This window comes from Acyrthosiphon pisum, chromosome A1 (assembly GCF_005508785.2).
Source record: "Acyrthosiphon pisum isolate AL4f chromosome A1, pea_aphid_22Mar2018_4r6ur, whole genome shotgun sequence".
In the NCBI taxonomy this organism is placed as follows: domain Eukaryota; kingdom Metazoa; phylum Arthropoda; class Insecta; order Hemiptera; family Aphididae; genus Acyrthosiphon; species Acyrthosiphon pisum.
The window spans coordinates 105,681,689-105,705,309 of record NC_042494.1 but is presented as its reverse complement, the minus strand read 5'-3'; the positions used below and the strand labels follow the sequence as shown (position 1 = coordinate 105,705,309).

At 32.5% G+C, this 23,621-nt stretch overlaps 1 protein-coding gene across 4 annotated transcripts in view; it reads left to right on the top strand.

The window, feature by feature from the left end:
• Positions 1–23,621, top strand: part of LOC100168211 (box A-binding factor) — a 45,357-nt gene that overhangs the window by 12,181 nt on the left and 9,555 nt on the right. For all 4 annotated transcript variants that reach the window (XR_003839120.1, XM_016807879.2, XM_016807878.2 and 1 more), the window contains exon 2: positions 12,345–13,770. Coding sequence is in view for 3 of the 4 variants with exons in the window: in XM_016807879.2 (XP_016663368.1) it covers positions 12,345–13,770 (1,426 nt within the window). In the remaining variant the exon portion in view is untranslated. The remainder of the gene's footprint in view (positions 1–12,344; positions 13,771–23,621) is intronic.

Sequence of the window (23,621 nt, the reverse complement as noted above, 5' to 3'; positions counted from 1 at the left end):
GAATGATGGGTCCTCATTGGTCAAGTTCATCAATCATCATCCTGTAAAAAGGATTGTTTTTTAGATAACGTGTAGAACAAATTAATGAGAGGGGATGGGTAAAGAAATGGGAATGGTGAAGGTTCCGAGGTGCCACAAAGAAATAGATATTACAGAATTATGCTAGAGCATCTATATTGGAATTAATAATTTTAAACAAAAGCACAAGATTACAATCAATCTTTCAATCAACTTGTTGATCAACTCAAGTTGAGGACACGAAGAATATGAGAGTAATCATGTGATAGGTATTTACTGTTATAAACACAAATAAACTTAGGTATTTTGTGGAATCATAATTCTTCTGAGTTGAGTTTTTAAATGTATTTTACAAATAATCTGCTTCTATAGTCATAGGCGCAAATAAGGGAGGCTTTAGGGTCTAAGCCCCCCCCCCCCCCCAAAAAAAAAAAATGTCCATAGCCCTCCCAAACATTTCCTACATTTTGGTTTAAGCTTATTTAATATTATCAAAGTAAGGCCCTATTAGCCTTATTAGCACCCCCAAATCTCAAACGCTATTTGCGCCTATGTCTATAGTATTATAAAAAGTAAAGTTCAATTAATTCAAATATTAGGAAATAACTATCACCGAATAATATTTATTAGTAATATCGTAATTAATATTAATTTTACTAACGTTTAATAATGGAATAAACAATTATATTCTAAAGTAAATGTGATAAAGAACAATGTAATACATTATTACTTTCTTAAAATTTAAGTGTTTTGTTGTATAATGTATATTATATTACAAGAATTTAATAAACACTACATGTACTATTCAAAGTTAATTATTTTCATATTACATTAAAAGGTATGTACTTACGCCAATATTTGATTGAAAAAAATTAATTCGTTTATCAAGTATTCATATGTATACGTAACGTATTTTACTTTATTATAGACAATAAAGTTATAGCCTATAGGTAACCATCAAAAAACCAAAATTGAGCAATAACGCCTGAAATTAATATTTATACTACAACACAAACAGGCGTGTTAATATGTTCGATCGTAATTTATAATATATTATGACTAGAAACTAATATTGTTGTATATAATAGAGTTTTAAGTTTTAATAAATGTCATAAATCAACAATCATATTTTAGAACTAGATTACTGCAGTAGCTTATGGAAATATATAAAACAAAAATAAACTGATGCTTATAGAGATATAAAGTATAGTAAATAAAATGTGAATTGAAACATTTTATAATACTCTAATAATTATACCTATATTTGTATATTGTAAAATATAAATATATAAAAATAAATGTTTTATATGGTTTGATATTGTAGCTCTATAATTACGAATTTATATGTATGATATAATAATAATTTAATATAAATAAATTACATTTTAAATTTGAAACAATATATTATTATAATATATTTTGTAATTAATTTCTAATTAAAATATTTACTTACGAATAATGACTATTCTGCTGGTTCCGTTCAACATGATTACTCATATTTTTTACATAATTCTGTAAACAAATAAAATAAAATACACAGTATAATAAAACTAATTTAATATTTTCTTTAGATGAAGGTTTATTTATAATAATTTTGATATCTTGAAAATTTTTTAAATACCAATTGAAAGATATTTACTTTTTGAGCTTTAATATATTTATTATTCATCTGAATCATCATTAAAACTTAACCTATTAAAATATTAGGACTCTTAATTAGTTGCCTTGTATATCATAATATTGATAATTATTATTTTTTTTGTTTGTTTGTTTTAATTCAAATTACATAAAATACAATATTAGATATTATTTTTCATGAACTTTCTATTAGTCAACAATAATAATGTGTTCATCATATTTTCGCTTACGTGCGCCAAGGTATCCAGCCTGGCGTTACTGCTTGCAAAGTAACCAAGGTCAACTGTCGCATTCCTATACGTGTGTACCTACTTGTCGTGCAACTAGAAACGGTAGCCCAACAATTTTTTTTTACCGTCTGCGACCGATAGGTGGAAGAGGAGTAGTAGGGAGAAAATTATTTAGTAGCGTAGTGATATATTTATATCATAGAACGAATTTACATTATAATATAATAATAATTTGTTTTGTGCAGATAATTATAATTAATTTTCAGTAAAATTATGTTTAAAATATTACCTACGTGGGTAAACGATAATTTTAGGTAGAAAAGTTGACAGTTTCCCTAATGATAAGATCTATACGAAAACAATAATTTCAAGTGAAGGTCGTACGTGTAAATTTACAAAAAAATAGTTGTCAAATTAGCACTCTAAGCATGAGATTTTATTTTCGCTATAGTGAGTAAAAAACGATGAACTAAAAATTCTTAGCTAATATTAGAATGTATACTAAATTAAATAGTAGTAATTTTTATTTTTGTTTAAACAATCTATTTTATTGAAAAAATCTTTGTCACTCTTTATTTTATATCTAATTTTCTTTTGTAATATATGTACGAAATAATACTGATTACTGATATTTTAAGTGCAACAATAATAGATATGAATTATTTTTAGTATTCATATTAAAATTATTGTCTTCTCTAATTTTGTATAAATGTAAATTGCAACACTGTAAAATAATGTTTAGCCCTATTTCCCAATACAACTATTCAATTATTGGGAGACTTTAAATATCATGTAATATTTAAATTCTATTAAAATGCCTCTATTAACAGCATAGTAATATAAAAATATTAATTAATAATAGGTAGGCATATGACTATATAGAGCTTTTAAAATGCGAGATATTTTTCACTACAATAAGTAAAAAAAAAAAAAATCAACTGTGGTTAATAAAAATGAATAAGTTTTTACTTCTAAGAAATACTTGAAAGGTTGAATGGGTTATCTATATAGTAGTTTATATAAACGTATAAAATATTGTTCATTAATCATTTACATAAGATTAAGTAACAATACCCTAATAACTATGTAAACATAATTTCAGAGTAATTTAATATGGGGAGTTGCAGAATAATTTGTATGTGTATAGAAATTTAAAGTGTTTACATTTGAAATTAAGTATATTTTATTAGATGTAATTTAAAAATATCAAATTTTAGATTCTGAGTGGAGCGATGAATTAACTGATATAACAACGATGTGTTTTTTTATTTTATTATTTACACTTTTTAGTAGAAAAAATGCTCCGATCATCAATTTTAGGAAGGCCTCTGGTAGAAAATACGATTTCTGGTATACGTATTTTGGTGGATTAAAAATAGAAATTTCTCAGTACTTTTTAAAATTACAGTGAAAAAATATGAACATTTGTTATAATTTCAATATTATTATTAAAATAATTTTTAGGTAACCTTGGTTAGACCATCTCCGCTCAAAATCAACTGTCTTCATAATATTATATTATAATTCAGGCGTTACTCAAAATACAACAATCAACATCCATAATGATCATAAACGCTAAGTATAATATCTAAACAAAACCGAGGGATACACGTGTTTGCATTCACATACTGTTAATCTCGATTTGTATATAAATATTATTTTTACAATTTTCGCAATAACACGTGAGCATCTATATAACAGTATAACATATTAAACATATTTGTATGAATAATTTTTAATTGAATAATAATTTATTTATTATTTAGAATTTCTCTAACGCATAAATTACCATTCTTGTGGTGTAAAAATATTAATTTTTCCATTCAGTCTAGATGTTTGAATCTGAATTATGAGTATTGCTTATTAAGCTAAAATGTGTTTTCGTTTTATCTCGTTGGAATATATTATAATATGTACCTAATTAAAAATTGAAAATAGTAACATAATTATTAAATACGCAGTTACCTATACGGCTATACAAATACTATATTTAAAATAGCTCGTTATCAAAGTTTAAAAAAAAAATGTCTTTCTAATTGTATTTTAATTTATTGTATTTAGAAGTAATGAGTTTACTCCTATATGGTCATATTATTATAATAAGAGCTGTGTATATTTTATAATATATTATGGATTTTTTGCTATATGCACCTAATGAATTAGTTTTTTAGCATTTATAGTATTGTATTGTTATCAAATTTGTAACGATGTTTTATTTAAATATTAGAAAGTCAAGTTTGTTAACGTTCTTCATTTCGTCGCCAGACATCGGATTTGTTTCTATATTTTGTATGTGGGTCCAAACTCCAAAGGAATAGTAAAACAAAACAGTGTGTGTATAGTGTGTACGTCGTTTAGCAGTATTTTTCAAGGACTCCACGTGCACAAACGACTACGGTGGGCGTTAATATTATACAAAACATACAAACGGACACATGTTGCATTTTTTTCTTTTTTTCACTTGTTTTTGGTTTTTTTCCTTACTCTTTCTATCTCTCTCTCTCTCTGTCCATCTCTCAATAATCTGCCATGGGATGACAAACGATCATAGCGTGTGCCATGAAATCTGGTTGTCGGGACGGTCCCCAGGGAATGGCACATGCTCGAAAGACAGACCTGGACGTCATCGAAAATTGCAATTAGATATAGTTAGCATGTTTTCGGATCTGGTTTAGCTTAAAATTACTACCCCGATGATGTCGAAGAGGTCTAATTAACGAAATTGTAATTTGCGTTTCCCGTGACGCCTTCGTAACTCTGGTTAACGTTACTCAGTGATATGTTTTTTAGTTGGGATATGTCGATTTTTAACATTGATGTAAAAGCATATTGCTCTATTATAGCTTATAAATATAGTTTAAAATGTACTTAAGTTATTTAGGCACTTCTTGAGAAAAAAATTCATACTAAATGGTAATTTATCTGACGTATAGGTTTAATGACATAACGTTATGAGGTGCTATTTTTAAACGTTTTGAATTTTTGTTTAATTATTTAAATTATTTTTGTATAGTTCAGATTAATTAGCTATATGTATATGCATACCTATTTGTTATGCATTTGGCCTCATTAAGAATAAACAAATATACTTAAACTGCTTGATTTACCCAGTTAAAATTAGTTCAAAATATCAAATATTATTTTGTTTTAATAACCTGTAAATATTAGCCTGAGGCAATGAGACCTGACTGTTTGAGAACTATGATTCAGGTCGAAGTATTATATAAGAATCAATACGCGCAGTTTAAATAGTTTAATGTACGATTTAGGAATTATTATAACGAACACGAAAGAAAATTAATATAAAAGTTCTGTACGATGCATTAATTTTAATTTCTATGAATAAAAAATGTTTTAATTAGATATTTACTGTAACTAAAATTATGTTTATTAAGCTCTAAGGTAATTACTATTAAGGAACTAACATTTTTTTTTAAGCGTAGACATAAAATTAAATTTTAATATTCGATAGAATGAGAATAGGACACAATTATTAATATTAAGTAGGTTATATATATATTTATACAGTAAAACTTCCGTTAACGGTCACCTCTATAGGACGGTCACCTCTATGTAACGGTCAATCATTTTGGTCCCGTCAAGTGTATCCTAGTGTTAATCTACCTCTGTAGGACGGGCACCTCTAAATAGCGGTAATTATTTTCAGTCCCTTCGGTGACCGTTATATGGAAGTTCTACTGTATATCAATTGTATTAAATAATCTTAACTAGATTTTAGCCAACATTAACAATAAGTAATTTTCATTTTCATTTTTGAAAAATAATGTTTGATTTACTTAGTTACAACTGCTCAAGCATTTATATACTACTGATATCCATAGACTGTACAATTTGTCTGCTTATCTTTCTAAACAAAATTAATAACTTAGTCTTTTTTACATTTGTTTAAGATTTTGCAATTATTATTAAAAAATTTTATTTTTTCAATTATTATATCATTTAAATATAATTTTTGCTTAATTTTAATGGATAGTTATATATTATTACTTATCAGTGGCGCAACAAGAAAAAAATTCGGTTGGTTTTATTATTATATTTATTAGTTACCGATTTACTTATTTATATCATATATATAAGTTGAATTTACGATAATTTTTTTGGTTATAGTCCACTATACTGTTATGTATTATATAGATAGGTACTTGAGTTATTCAGAAAATATTATTGGAAATTTATATTTTAGCAATATACGTGCTCAGAGTTGTTTACAAATTATTACAAATGTAATTAGGAACAAATTCGATCACGATAAAACTTGACTTTCTCTGTTAAATATATTTTAGTTAGACATTCACAAATTGTTGACTCGTTACAATATTCACGTATATAATATTATAATCGACGAATTAATTGTAACCGGCTGTTCATAAAAGTAACAACGACATCAATAAAACCATTATTAATTTTTAACGTACTACAAGATTATTTTGTAGCATAATAATATTAATAGCATATTATATATTATTATTATAGTGAAATATATTATTCTGTTTAATGTTATTTGATGAGCCGAAACGATAAAACACGACCGGGACATTATATTCTCATCCGCTCCGTGCTGATCAGCTACTAATATGCCGCTTACAATTTGTCATTCTCGAAAATGACCGAAATTATTATATTGGGATTTCATTAGATGTACTTTATAATTGATAAAGGATATTACACCCCATGACCGTTCAATCGTTATAATATTATATGTAAAGTATTGTTGTTAGCACGAATTTATTACTGCACAATAGACGTAGGCAGACGTGTCGCGGTGTCTATGTAAACATGTGTGCGACACTGCGACCTACAAACCAGTATAATATTTTCCATTATATTTTATATGATAATTCTTCATATTATTATCCGCACTGTAATCGGATTTTAATACGTAATACTATAATATACATATTATATTATAATGTGGGCATTATATTATTACTTTATAGTTAGTATAATAGTACCTACAGAGTACAGACACTACAGACTACAACCTACCGACCTATCTCTGGTAGAGCGTGCCCGTGGTGTATTATCCCTTTTTCCTTGTACACACCGCAACCGAGAAGAGTCAATCGATTATCGATGATAATAATAACTGCGTCGGTAAATGCATCGCTAACAGGTATAATGTATATTATAGCAACGAAATGGTAAATACTTTAATAATAACCACGTATTTAATATGCGCTTTTTTTAAATTATGTTTATTGTTTATATCAACGTGTCGTTCCCATCGAATATATTTTATTTATCAGTTAAAGGGGAAACAAGTGTAGACTTCGTTATCTTTTTCTTTGTGACCACTGGACCGGACACTTCCTGCGAGGAATTCGCGATAAAAAGCCACTGTTGGATTCCTTTACCGGTCAGCAGCCTACATTATAAATGAAGGAAGTTTGTAGGCACGCGGGGTAGGACAGGAACCTTATAGCATATACGGGTTTAAGTGATTTTCGTATTTTTTTGTTGTATATGTGTCGAAAAGTGAAAATCGGTTAAGTGTGTCCGTGCGTACCGGCGTGAGAGAGTATGGGCCTAAACAAACCGGCTATTGATTCACACCTGAGGTCCTGTTTCCATTATACGACGAGGCATACTGTAAATAAAAACCATGGGAACCCTTTGTTTGCGTAGGGTTAATTTTGGCTTAGTTTTTTTCTTCACTTTTATAACGCTGGTAAACAAATTGTCCCCAAAGACAGAATTGTAACTTAGAAATAAATATATACATTGCTTCTAAAATAATGTCAAATGACATGTTACAGTACCTAATACATATACCTATACTTAAATCGAGTATTATCCAGTATTCTCCAAAACGAATAGAGCGTACAAGTTGAATATTTTTCTATAAACAAAACGAACATTTTATTGCCCATAAATATCGATACGCCGAATTTCCGTTTAATGTTGTAATTTGACTCTACTATTTATAAGGGTGGAATTGACCATCCTCACTACATAGACCTCCCTCAACGAAATATAAATATATGCCCATATCACATATATTATTAACCCACAGTATTAATGAATTGACCTCCCCGACGCGATTAGTCCCATATTAAAAAAGGTTATCATATTGGGTGAAGATTTGTTCAAAATTATCATTTTGGGGATGTCAGAATTCGATACCCAGATGAAAATTGTATTTATTTTTTTTTCTTGATTGTGTATCATCAAACCCGAAATACACATACATGATATATTGGATGGTTATCTAATTTTTATTCTCAGTGTTATATAGCTTAGAATATAAATTATCTGATATCATTGTAAATAACTTAATGGTAATCCGTTTCACATTTTATAATTTAAAGTCTGTGACTAAATATTAACCGATATTCATAAATATAATAATTTTTAGTAATCTATTTCAAATTCTTGGTTTAAATAAAAGCCCCCCAAAAACCTTGGACAAACAATTTTAATATGCTATATTGCAATGGCTGCTTGCCTTTAATATATTCAGCCCCCCCCCCCCCCCCCAGTCAAAAGTTGAAATTGCGCCTATGGATCTGTAATCAAACTTAAAGTATTAGGAACATTTTGTTCCTCATTTGTGAACCTGTGTTTGTATTTCAGGCTTTTTTATATGATATTAATTTTTTTTTGAGATATGAGTATTTTTAAATTGTAATATTTTACATAGGTACTCATAACTTGCATAAAAATTGAAATATTGTAAAAAACCAACATAAAAATATATTATATAATATATACATATATATATATACAGTGCAATTAAACATAAATGGTTATAATAGTAATAATAATTAGATCGTCAACAATGGCATAAGTAATAGTGAAAATCGCTAACTACAAGATATAGCAATATTATATTGTAATGGCATAGACCTATAATATGAGTGGCTACTGGCTATATTGGCTATAGTAAGTTATGGTGTAAAATGTAATGTCGCGAACATAAAAATACTTTTTTAAACAAACTTATCGACTTTGTTTTGTTTTAATTTCAGTATTTATTACTTTTTAATATTTATATTACCAATATTATCCACGAAATAGTAAATGATAGATAAATTTATCGGGTTTTAAAAATATATTGTTCGTGTTTATTATGTGTATTATGTTTGATTACTCATATTAATGTTCAGTATGATTATTATTTTCATAAGTTATTGTATATTTACTATAATAGTACCTAATATGTTATGATACAAATTTATATTTCACTGGATACGTTTATTGGATCTCAGCATTATTGATGAAGTAGCACATCTACAATTAATTAAAAGAGGTTTACGATTTAGATTGGATTGATATTATACCTACCTATTCGGAAATATTTTTAGAGATAACTAGGTCACGGATTTAAATGCAATTTTATCACTGATAACTTGAACATTTGGTCGTTAATATTTATAAGTTATAACAATTGTTTGTATAGAATTTGATTGTAATTAACTGAGCCTTTTATATTATGATAAAGCTGACCAATTTGTTAAAAAAACTATGTGTAGGTAGTTATAAACTAGTAAATACATTTATTTGAGTGTATACTTAAGATACAACAATATTCTACCTACACTTCAATGCATTGTCTATAATCTTAATAATAACAGATGACAATATCATACATTACGGTCCCCGAGTTTTATATTATGAATATTGTAAATACGTAATACACAATAGACGTTATAAACAGTGGTAAACATCATGTTAAATTAAGATATTAGGCACCCAATACATATCATACAATACGAGTTGATAGTATAGTACCTACTTATATACATAACAATTAATAGTATAGGTAATATACATTTTAATCGTAACTAATTGTATAGTTTATTAGCACTAGGTTTCCTTTACATGTTTCATTATAACGATTTTAAAATGCTTATTGGACCTAATAGTGACGCACACAAAAATATTTAAATGGGCGGGGATGGGGGATTATATTAATATTCACCTATAATATAATATTATATATTTATATGTGTGTTTGTTTTCACGATTTTATACAGTCAAAAAAGTCTAAGGGACCCCTCCACCCCCCCAATTAGCTTAAACACACACCACGTCACGTTTATACACTCTCCGGTTGAACGAATACACTATACACACAATATGATTGTTTATACGGTTTAAAGGTTTTTACATTATAATTTAATGTGTACCTAATATAATTTAAAAAGGTTGTAAGTCTTACGAATGACGAGTGAACAGCGATGAGTGCAGTTATAATTAGTAATTACCAAAAGCGATGGGTGTTATTATAGTTTATTATTGATAAAAGTTTGGAAATAATATTTAAATAAATACAAAAATAGTAAAACAAATTGTTTATAACATTAGTCATTATGTTTCTAAAAAAATATCATGTTTCGTATTTTTTAAAGGTCCACTGTAGTCTTTTCATTAACGAGACGTTAAGATTTTTTTGTTTATTTATATAAATTTAATTGGCTATATTATTTAAAGTAATAATTTGTATATTTTTAATTGGTTAACCGATAAATAGTATCAATATGAAATAATGAGTGATTTTTAGGGATTAATATTTCATCTTGCAGGTTTCCATTGTAAAGTGTAGGTAGTTATAAAATAGTAAATACATAGGTTACTACAGTATAATAATTTATCAAAAATGTACCTTTGTTTAATTTTTTTGTTAAACCGAATGTTTTTGATTATACTTAAGTACTTAACCACCCCTCAACGTTTATATTTTAATAATGCGTAACTTGAATAAAAAATATAAGTTTATTTAAAAAAGTATGACAGAGATAAATATTTTAGTCTCATAAAATAGAATATAATTGCTATTAGGTATATTCTTTTAAATTTCATATGATATTGAAATACGTTGAAGTCTGATTAAAATGTTTAATATGATTATATTATGAATGAATGTTTAATTATAAAATGTTTCAGTATATTGACAAGATACTAGTTAGTAGTTGTGTTATTGACCACAAGATATTCTTTTCTGAAAACAGCCAGCAAAAATTGTAAATATAGAATGAAAATAAAAACATTTTTTTTTTTTTACAAAATGTTATAAGTTATAACCGACCATCGCTCAGATATTCATTTTTATATTAAACAGTTTATTATAATATTATATAATTGCTATTTGCTCATCGCTATCAAATTTAAAGACACACATATATTATACTGCATGTTTGGCTGTACTTTTCTCACTTTTTAATGTTATACAAGACAGTATGAAGTCAGGTACACATTAGTCGGTGTGGTGTTTATTGAGGGCGTCGCCCATTACCGCACAAATGTGCAAAATACGTATAGGACAAAACCGCACACACAGTGGCGTAATTAGGAATTTGTACCGGGGAGAGGAGGGGGGATAGCATTATTTTACACCAAAAATACTTTCTCATGTAAAGTGTTGAGTGGAATATATATATAATATAGGCTCTGGGGGATCTATCCCCTTCATATCACCCCCTTAATTACGCTCCTGTGCATACAGGTATTAAAATACTGGATATCCCATTACCGCACCCAAACCCAAAGTTAGTCGTATATTTTGCATATGGCAAACAAATCCATAACTCGGGATTTGGACACTCAAAGAAATTCTTTGAAACTGTTGAACACTTTTTTATGCTTAAAAAATGATCTTTTAGTGTTACATAATATACTTGCAAAACTCTTTCGATAGCAGGCGTTAGTGCGAGCCATCTGGTTTTACTGTAGCCCAGTAAGGACAACAGGACAGAAGTACGAAATACGGGACGTATTTGGTTACCCCATCTACTATATATACCTAGATGCTGTTTTTCATAAATTATTTTGATGTAACACACATTTTTGATTTTTGAATTTGGATTGTGTATTTTGTACTTAATTCTATGTAATATTTTTATACTTCAATTTTTATTGGTTTTAATAAATCTGTGAGGTACCTATCATACTATTTTTGTGAGTGGTATTGACTATTGGGTTATGCATTTTGTGCAGTATCGGGTCATGGTTGTTTAATAATGGAAAGCGTAGTTTATAGAATATAACGAATAAAGTCTGTAACATTAATCACTACAATAATGGTTTGAAAATTATCTTGAAAAGTAAGCGGTTGTTCTATTTTTATTTCAGCTTGTATAGGCCCGTCAAATGGTAAAATAACATTTATAATATTCTTTAAAATTAAAAATATCTACACGATTTGGAACTATGGATGTCTATATTATACGGTATAATACTGTGATCGATGTTATTCGGTCGAATGAAATATTTTCTACTCGCTGTCAGCAGCAGCACCTAAACTATGTTTACCAAGTGCTTCGATATTGACGTAATGCAATTTGCAAAGCTTTAGTACACAAAGTAGCATTAAGTTTCCTGTCCAATCGTTAACATTATGTATCGTGCGTGACAAAACTTGAATGGTTTGACATGACACCTAATATGTTATTATGAAAGCGAGCGAACTATGAAATATATATTTTTTTTTTCTTTTAGGCTTATCGGCCGTAGCAGCGGCGGAATCGTCGTCGGAACAACTCGACCAGCATCAACTCCACCACCACCTGCAGCACCATGTGGTGGTTGGCGTCGGCGGTGACGGAAGGAGTGATTGCGGCGGCGGCGAGTTCGACACGTCCGCCGAGGAAGACAGGGCGGCGGCGGACACCATCGACGAGCTGAACAACCGTCGCGGTGACGTCGCGACGTCGCCGGTCGTGGACGCTGCGGAGGAGGTGGCGAGCGATGAGTCGCCGCCGGCGGCCACAACGACCGCGGCGCGGTTGTCGTCCTCATCACAGCGTTGCGACGGCTCGGCGACCGATGTGGTGAGCGCGGCGGCGGATGAAGAAAATGGCGGCGGGAGCGCGGGCACGCCCAGCATCGGCTACGGGTCGCCGGCGGTAGATGGTGCGCCGGTCGGTAGGACGTCGTTCGGGTCGGAGGAGGAGGAGCCCGCCGCCGTCGACCGTTTACAGCAACAACCGGTTCACGGGACGGCAGACGAACGGCCGACCGGCAACGTGTACGTACGCCGCGATGATATGAACTATCATCATCAACACCATCACCAGCACCAGCAGCACGACAGTCCGCCGCAGCTACACGTAAGCACCAGTGCGACGACTACGACAACGCCAACGACCGGTGTCAACAACAACAGTAACAGTAACAGTAGCGGTCCGTCGCCAAACAGCCGTTACGACAATATGTTGGTTGCACAGACTTATCAACAGGCCAAGTACGGCAGTGGCCGGGACTTGATGGCCGCTATGTTCCCGCAAGTATTGATCGCGGGTCAGCAACAGATACATCAGCACTTGCAACAGCGTGACGAAGACGAAGATTTTTACGAGTACCAGCAACAGGCGTACCAGCAGCAGCAGCAACAGCAACATGCCAAGTTCGAACACATCGTGCTCAAACAGGAGCCGCTGGACCGAGTCCAGCAAGTGTACACCGACGAGTACTTCCACCAGGACCACCAGCAGCAATTGTCCGTGCAGCTCCAGCAGCAACAGGAGCAACACTGCTCCAGTCCCGGCAGCTCGGCGGGCGGTTACGACGAGGAAGTGGTGGTGGCCGCTGCCGCTAAAGGCGAACTGCTTGACCTGCACTTGGCCCGGTCCGACGGCAGCACGGGACCCGGACAGCAAGAGAATCCCTTCGCGCATCTCGTGGCCTCGCTGCACAGTGACTCGGGTAGCGCTTCACCGTTGCAGGGCCATTTGCACGACGACCAACAACAGGGTTGCGGTTCACCTACCATCGTGTGCCAGCCGCACGTGGCCGACCACTCCTATACGCCGTCGTCCGCGACCGGCGAACAGCAAATTCCGCAACACTTATCGTCGCAAAACCATCACGGCGTCTACCACAGCAGTTCCAACGTCATACACCATAACAGTTCCAACATCTCTGGGTGAGTTTCTCCTGAATTATTTTTTTTCTGATCTTTTTACCACCCCCGTCCCACCACCACCCCGTCCACACCCGCCGCCGAACCATTCGCGTTATTATTTTTTGTTTCTCTCTCAAAGTCTCTCCCTTTCATACGCCATACCTCTCTGTTTCGTATGCGGTTCAGACGCAAACTTTCGTATAATCGGCCCCCACGTGTCGACGATCGTAAAGATAATATTGTTAACGAGCGTCGTTATGAAATCGTTTCGCCAGACGTCCGATACTCTGATTAACGAATAGGTATTATTTATATATATCATAATATTATATCTAATTCTGATCGATAATAATTAGGTTTCAGCCAGCGCGCGCCTGTGTGTGTACAACTTTGTGCAGGTAACCGGTGGCGTAATAGTTGTTATCGGTTATCGAGGTTAAGGGCCTCTCCGCCGTCCGTCCGTTCGTATAAAATATTATATTTTATAGTTTATAATAATATATACCTGTGGCATTAGTAGCAGTGGGCCGCCGCCGAGATGACTCCCGGATCGTACGCAGTTATCTTTGCGTCGGGCCGCGATCGTCGATCGTTCACGTCTTATATGATTTCTATTATTGCTGACGGTGGGTCGAATATTATTGTTGGCGCGTATATCCGTCTTTTCTGTCGGTAGCAGACGGCGCGGGGCGGCGTATTTCAATCGACGAACCGTTGTCGACTTAATCGTCGTATCTCTAGTAATAATAATTATAGTTTTAAATGTTTTAATAACTCCGACCGCGATGGTGTTTTTCGGCTTTTGCGGTTTCCACGCCAAACGAACATGTTTTTATTTTATCGCGTATTTTCCACACCGGTCACCGAATACTATACGCTGGCCACGGGTTTTCGAACCCGATAAGACTCGCCCATATCGGTTTTTCTAGTTTTTATTACTCGGAAACTTACTTACGGTGCAATGACCCACATTGTAATAATATAATGGTATATTATATCCCATACCATTTGTGTCGACGGACAACAGTGTTCTTGTGCTTTCTTGCTGCGGGATGCCCTAACATTTGTTTTATATTTAGCACCGACGCGGTGATGACGAACGTTCGACCAGACTATTAATTCCTTTTCGGAGTTATCCGACAAAAGCTTACGACGAATCAAATTATAATTTTAAATCGTACGTCATTAGGGTGTGTGTGCGTTTATGAAGGCCATTACGTAGTACCAATATCGTTCGTTCGCTTCGATAATTGGTTTTCTTTCTCGCACCATAGTAACATTGGAAGTCAAATATTGAGTTTCGTGTGTAATTTTACGTACACAACTAATCTGTATTTCATCACTATTGTAGCAATATAATATTGTAACGTCTACTCTGGACGTTAGATTATTTATAAATATTATGGGCTTTAATAATTAGTTCGTAATTTCAAATATATATTTCATTGATTATTATATTATTTTTTAATACTTCGACTATAAAAACTACATTAATAAAATAAATTACTGATCTCAATTAGTAGTTTTAAACAAAAATTAAAACTATATTGTTTTGGCTTTTAATTTTAACTTTTAAATTGGACTGTTAATGATCAAATAACGGTAGTTTGTAAAATTCAAATTATAGCTACTTCCTAATATTTAAATGGTTTTTTTTCGTTTTTACGTAATAGTTCAACAAAAATATAATATCTGATTTTATTAATATTATGCTACTATAATAGTACTTATACGTTATTCTTTTTGCCTTATAATATTTTAATATACTATTAAAGTATTTCAATTTTATAAAATATATGCCAAATAATTACAATGAACACGTTTAATCGTTTCTAGTAAGAACTAAGAATTTTAAATATTATATTATTAATTTTTCTCTTCGAGATTTTAATTGTTTAATAATACGATAAAATTATTTAAATACTTTAAATCAATTAAGTGTAATTTTAGCAAATTATATACATATTATATTGTTTTCATAATTTCGTTTTTACATTATTAAACTTAGGTATATGACTTTAGTTTTTATTAATTCACTAATGCAAATCTAAATTTGATAAAATATTATGGTGGTGGACTTGTTGGTATGACAGAATTATTTTTTGCCCATTATTTCCAAAATATTGGGAAACAGGTATATTATGGTTATGTGAGAAATCTGTTAAATAAAAACAAACCTGTGAAGTTGTCGACAGTAAAAATAATTATACGCGGCGCGACCCGACGTTTATTGCTCACGAGTCACGTTGTATGGTATTACCCCATCTACCCAGTACCCGGTCGTTTACCTCCATCAGAAGATTTTTTCAAAATTTGCGTTGATATCGTCGCATTTAAGCCTCTCGGTCGAAAGAAAATAAACCTAAATACATATATTACTATAAGTGATTCACTGGTTCTCGGAAAAAATAAAAAAAAACAAAACCATCAGCAAATCCGACGAAACACCTACTATGGCAAAACAATTATTATGCAGTATGCACGCTCTGCTCTTGGTAAACGCGAAACCAAGGAGTACGATTTACAAACAGATTTTTGTCGCAATTCTGCAAACGGCATGACATTTTATCGAGGTCATTGATCATCTTCGGGTCTTTGCTATTCAAAACGATGTCGTCATAACTTAAGACGACAAACGCCGAAGTGGTTCGGATTTAATAAAAATCCTCAGCAATTTTTTTCAGACCATATCATTTTTTACCGTCAGCTGTTAAATTTTCATGGACCAAATATTAAAAAAAAAAAAAATATTTATACCGTATAAAGTAAAAATCTTTGAATATTTTTTTAAAAAGTTAGTAGTAGTTAGTTACTAGCTGCAGTCCAGCATATAAAATAACCTCTTTATCGTTTCGTTTTTACGCTATCTGTAGACAAATTAGATTCTCTTGTTTGCGTTTATGAGGTCTGATCGGAGGACAACCGTGCCCCGATAATACCTCTAACTAAAACAAAAATTATATTTTAACGACGGTGGTCAAGAACAAAATATAGTTTGATGGTCTCCAACTTATAATGTAATTATGTTTTAACATATTTATAAAATTACCATGGTTCCAGTTTTTATTTCATCTTACAACATTTGAGGTACTATTATTATTAACAAATGGTATTATATTATAATGATAATATTTTTGTCTATTTTTTTTGTTTTTTACCAAAACAGACAAACGAATAAGAAAAAATAATACTATAAATAGTTGTAAATATTATTTTTACAGTTCTCGTTCACTGTGCTACTATTATAGTCGATGCAATATTTTAAACCCATATTTACGCAGTACTTCAGAGAATAGCATTTTAATTGTTTTAAATGAATTCTTGTCATTCTATTCAATCACGTGTGTGTCTTTACTGCTGTGGCCAGTGAATAATAGTAATCAAATACGTGACATTTTACAAAAAATATACTGTTATAATAATTATTCGGTTACCAGAAATTTATCATCTTTTTAATTATAACCCGCTGACCAAATTACCAAATTGAACTCGCAACGACCGTCTTTACGATTTGTTGGGCGTTCATTATTTTTGAGAGTAAGCTACGCAACATAAAAATGTGGAGACTATAACAAAATATAATATAGAAAATTATAATTTATAAATTAATTTGAATTCTACGGAAGTAATAAACAAAAAATTCATCACCTTTTTAAACGCATCATGAATATTATAAATTAACAATGATTTTATACAGATCATCATGTTAACTTGAGCGTTTATATTATCATAAATTAATATTTTATTTTATTTATTTATAATGTTTACGTTTTTAAAGATATATGTTTATAATGTTTACGTTTTTAAAGATATTTGTTTATTATTAATTATTATGTTGAACTGACAAAAATGCAACACGCACTATAATTGATTTCAAATTTAGACTTTTTCTCTTCAGTATAAACGATCCTTGTTATTGCGGCGGCGGTGCAAGGCCACCAAGACTGCAGTTAGCTATAATAGCTACGCCGTGGAGAAGTGCACATATAATAATAATTTTGATAACCGAGTTATGGGTTTTTTTTAAATAATTGTTGATTTTTCGTTCGTGGCCTGAACACGTAGGTAAATTACAATTGGTGTTTTTTATTCGAGGGATTATTAAAAAATATAAATTTTCTTTTCATTGCAAAAAACCGCGTGCAATTTGTTCTACCCGCTCTTCCGTGTCTCGATGACTAATAATAAGTAATAAAATATAATATTGACAAATATTAAAATATATTATTCCACAGTAGTGTTTGTTCGACTACTAAGGACCGAATAAAATTTGATTCTATTTTTAATAAAATACGCGAGGGCGAACGGAATTTTTCCCAACTATTTACGATTAATGCGCGTGAATGTGTGTGCGTGTAAGTGAGTGTGTGTGTGAATGCATGCACGCGCATGTATGTTATATATTATTATTATTATTATTATTATTATGTACATATACATATAAGTAATTGTATGCGCGTGTGTATGTGTCGTAGTATGTACAGTGTAAAACGAGCGTCGAGAGGAATGAAATATAATAAAAACCGTCGTTGTGTTGTCGCGGCCGCCGCCGCCACCGCCCCCGTCCCCCGCGGTTGATTCGTACGGCCGACGACGGCGGCCTAATGAATAAATGGTAATTGTTCCAACACGTTCTCCGTGTGCTCGCCCATTGTGAGCACAGCAACGTGTGCAAAGACCGTGTAAATTCATTATTACTTCGAAACGAAATGTAAAAAAAAAAAATGTTATATTTATGCTGGCGACCGTTTTTTTTCCATCTAATTTTATGGACGCGATTTAAGTGTTTGCGCTCGAGACCAAGGACACGACACCCCCCCCCCCCCCCCCCCACCCATCCTCCCGAAGTTTTTATATTTTTATTACCCGCGTAGTCCTAGATTAAAAGCGATTTCCTTGGCGTTAGCGCGAAAATTCACCTGTGTACACCATGCGTTTTACCACTATTGCCCCGTCGTCGACCCTTCCGCCGCAACCGTGTGTCAGATCTGTGTTTTTTTTGGTCCGGTACCGTCCCAGATATACTTAGGAAACGTAGACGAGGAGTGAGCGCATGCGGTCCCCATCGTGAAAATAAAAATTACCCCGGCGAGTTGTTTTATAATATATAATAAATTAATAGCAATATTCGATTAAAAAAAAAAATGTTTATAAAATAATAATTAATATTATGTAAATTAGCCCATATTATTATTGTGCCTCAGGGTACAGATTGTGTATTTATTAAAAAAATAAAAAAATAAATATTATGTAATAATATTATGTAGGTACTTTAGTCTTCAATTTTACTATTCTATATTTTTAAATAGTTTTTTTTATCGAAATCAAAAAGTTTTAATTAGTAAAAATATTTTAATTATGTAATCGATTTTTTACGAATTAACAAAGATTAATAACTAATTAGGCAGTGTCGATTATTATATCGATATTATGTGTACTTTTTATAGTCATTAATCATTATTACCATGTTCATAAGTAATTTTATTAGTCCATTCATATTAATATACTGATTCAATTTAGCCTACGTTAATTTTCTCCCATAGAGAATAAATGGCCAAAATAATATTATGTATTGTCTCACAAACTAAACACCCTAAATCGTAACTTGGTGGTTCGTAATGTTAAAAAGCATGAAAAAACAGTTGTGCTTTATGCACATCGTCGTTTTAACATGTCTGTTGTATAATGTGAATTATTTTCCCAGTTCGTACCTATGTGTACGTCAATAATATTATTTAATTGCACGTTGATCCGCAGTCCGTCGGTGCGCGTGCTGCCGACGAACAGTGTTTTATTCAAATGCTGACTCATCGTCTCTGCGAGGGGAGAGTCGGCGGCGGCGCGGCGTGTGTATCACACATTATGTGCAATAGTGGATTTTTTTTTTCTCTCCACGTTCAATATTCATAATAATAATAATAATAATAATCACTACGACTCTGCCTAGGTGTACAAAACTTGTGCGTGCGTGCGCACTAGTACTACACTGCGTTAGCAAGATTTCTTAAAAAAATTCCGTTGTGTTCGGTTTTCGCCGTTTTAAAATCCGCCGCCACCGCTGTCGTTTCTATTGAAATATGATCGAACGGTGTGGAGGTTGTGTGCCGCGTGGTGTGGATCACGCGTCTATTTTGAATACCTATCGGTACAAGAGTTCCGTATCGGAGACAGAATAGAATTTAGCATAAAAAAAATCGTAATAATTAATTTATAACAAGGAGAAAATAATCGTCGTGTACGTACGATGTGGTGTGAGGTTGGCATTACGATCATCATAAATAAAAATATAATATGCATTTGAAATGTTTTCCTTCACAAAGGATCGGCGGCGGCGATGATGTGCTTAGCTAGGCATTCCGCCGCCGCCGCCGCGTACGGTACCGAGAGAGGTGACGGCGGTGTGTCCGCCCACGGGTTTTTTTCGTTCTAGGAAACAGACGGTTGCGGCGCATGTTTACACTTAGCCGTTTTTACACTTTGCATGACGTATGAAAAATAATTATTTATTATTACGTATACCATATACCAGTAACCGCTTTTAATAATATTTTACGTGATTTTGTTTATCCCGCACGCCCCAGATAACTTGATATCCGTTTTCAATCATCTTAAAGCGCAATCACAGCTACGCCACGTGCCTGTCGTGTCATGTCGATCAAAGCGCATTGTGATTAGACATATTACTTTTTTGGTATCTCACCATAATCAAGTTGCAACCGAGTGTAAATTTACTACAGCTCAACTTTTAAACCAATATGGTTACAAGTTGTGACCATCTAGTTACCACGACACTAAGCACGACATCGCTGTGATTCCGGGTTTAGAAGTCATGGAGTTAGAGAGCGATTGCCTCTGAAAATAAACCCCCCGCAAAAATTACCCTATAATAAAATTGATGTGTACCTGGTTCCTATCACATTCACGAGATTTCAAACACAGTCTATCGTCTATGTATGATTTAAAAAAAAAACAATCAGTTTTAAATTTATAATACAATTTTAATAATATATAAATATAAAACAAATTATCAATTTTTCAATTTTTGTTTCAGTCTAATTTATTTTGAAATGTTATTAGGACAGGGCCAAATGATAAATATGAAAAAAAATTCCAATTACAAAATAAGTTTTAAATTTAAATTTAATTAAGTTAGACCGTATCCAGTCTGCAGTATTAGATCAGGCCATTGCCTGATAGGCCTGAAACGTAGTTTTACCTATGAACGTATCCGCTCTACTTTATCGTTTACAATAATTTATCACTGAATCCAAATTTAACATTATTTGTGGGGAGTTGGGGACATAACTATTTTATGTACCTATGTTATACATTTTACTATACGCAATTTACATACAAATATTTATATCAGTTTTTTAATTTTTACCTATTATATACTTGAACCCATTCTCACTGTGCTACGGTAAGGTGGTAGGTATTGATTCAAAAGTTGATAACAATAATGTTATACTATGATAGAAATATCTATACACTATTTTAATAATCATATATTAATCATTGTCCTGACTTTACCATGACCACCTGATTATAATTTTGCTAAATCTCATATGGGGTTACTTTTTCCATGGTTATTTACTCGGGGTTCTTTTTTTTTGAGGGACTAAATTTCCGAGATTATTTTTTCATGTTACCATTGTTATCATGCATTCGAATGTGAATCGCGGGTAGAATATTCGGTACTGCGTTTTGGATTACGGATTTATAAGTAACTCGCTCGATTCGTAAAATTTTTATCGTGCCTAACGGAAGAGCATTTCATTTTGCAAGCATTCGTTGTCGTCGCAACTTCGCTGTCATCGCTTATCGGCATAATAGTCTATTATAAATACCTATTTTATCATTTTCCGTACCTTAATCGAAATCGTAATAATATTATATAATATACTTTTTCGTCGATTTAAAAACTAACATAGTAATAATGTCGTTCTTGGAGTATGACCTCGTCGGCCGCCGAACAATGGGCGAACTTTGTCCGGTCCGAATAGACCGCCGCCATCATCGAACAGAGGGTGGTGGTGCTGTCCTGCTTGCGCAGGTGCCCGCCAGCATGAGTATACTCTGCCGAGTGTGATTCCTCTTGCGGGCAGCAGCTGAGTCCGTCGTCCGCGGCTATGATTAAAAACGGTTTTTCTTTTTGCCGACTGGACAATTATTATTATTATTATTATTATTATTATTATTATTATTATTATTATTATAACAATGTAATATTCGTCTGTCGATTTTTACGGTACGTGAATTCGCGATATAATATTATGCCCTATGGTATACGAAATGATCGCGCGCTGAAAATATATTGTTCAACGGTCAGATGATACACGTCTACAGGGCCGTTCTTCGGATTTCCGAGGCCAAGGGCAAAAATAATTGCCTAAACGAGCCTTATATAAATTTACAAATTTTATATATTTACAAGTGTTCTTAAGATATCCTTTATTTTTTACTTCTATAATAATTAATTCAAAATTAAGAAACTTTATTTTTCATTTTTCCGTAAAAGCAGAAAAACTTGTACAGTCTTTGAATTACACTAGAAAAGTCATAACAAGTATAAATGTACCTATTTGTTTTGTTCTATCATATTTCCCCGTTATTAAATGCTTGACTGCTACATTTATTTACTTATTACATATTATTATACTGTTTAGTTTATCGTTATTTCTCTATTAGAAACGTTACATTTCAAATAATGGTATGAATAATTTTCCTACTAAAAACAAGTTGTTGAAACCATTTTTTTTCGAACTTAGTCTAAGAAAAAGTGCGAGGCCTAGGACTCCAATACCGGCCTTACACGTACAGGTAAGGTACGCATTTAAAGATATAATGAGTTAGGTGAAATCCGCTTTCGACTCCGATCGGTTTCCGATTTCGCCGCGAAAACAATAATATTAATAAATTATTATTATTATTATTGATGTGTGTCATAACACGCGGGTTTCGTAACAACGCAACGGTGTATTTTTTGGTGTAGAGTCCGAACGTAAATATTATTATTTATTTATGTACATATATATGTATATATATATTACTGCATTTATATTTTTTATCTTTACAAGACTGTCCGTGAACAGCAGCGAATTCGTCGTGTTTATAATACGTGATCACGGCGGCGGCGTCGGCGCTCGAGGACAAGGACATATTGTTATTAAACACGTTCTTTTCGGAAATATTATATATTATATTATTACGCGCGTTCTAATGTAATCTTGTGTCATTGAATACCGGAGCATTTTTTTTTTTATTTTTATTTATCAGTTGCTATCGACAAAGGGACGTTTTTGTTTTGATTAGTAAAAAAAAAAATATAAACCACTTAGATCGCTGCCAAAACTGTTAGCGCACAGTGCAGATATCCTACATCGCGTAACCCGACACGACGCCGATACCTGCGTGTACCTCGACGTTACAAGTGTTACCTTGAACGAATACGTTGATTACTGATTAGTGTCTGAAGTATGAGGTATCGGTTTTCCGTGTTGATTTCATAGTTATTACATATTTAATAATGTATACCCAACGTGTAATAATTGTATTACCACGACGCGCTGATTTACGGTTAAATCCTTTCCTTTTGGTTTTCTCGGGAATTCGGTGTGCACGGTTTTTATCGAGAGCTGCGGCGGCGTTTGTCACATACGATCACGTACGATCGAACACCGTTCTTGAGCATGTTTGAAGCCAGAGATCACGTTTGTTATTTTGGTTTCAAAATTGTTCACAATTTGTAACCCGTTCGTTTGGGAGATTCTACACGTGGTCGGTTGACCATGGGTTTTGAATGTTATGGTGTATATAATATCATTATTTACGTTAACTTGTATTACTGTATTTTGTCACATAACTACCATACA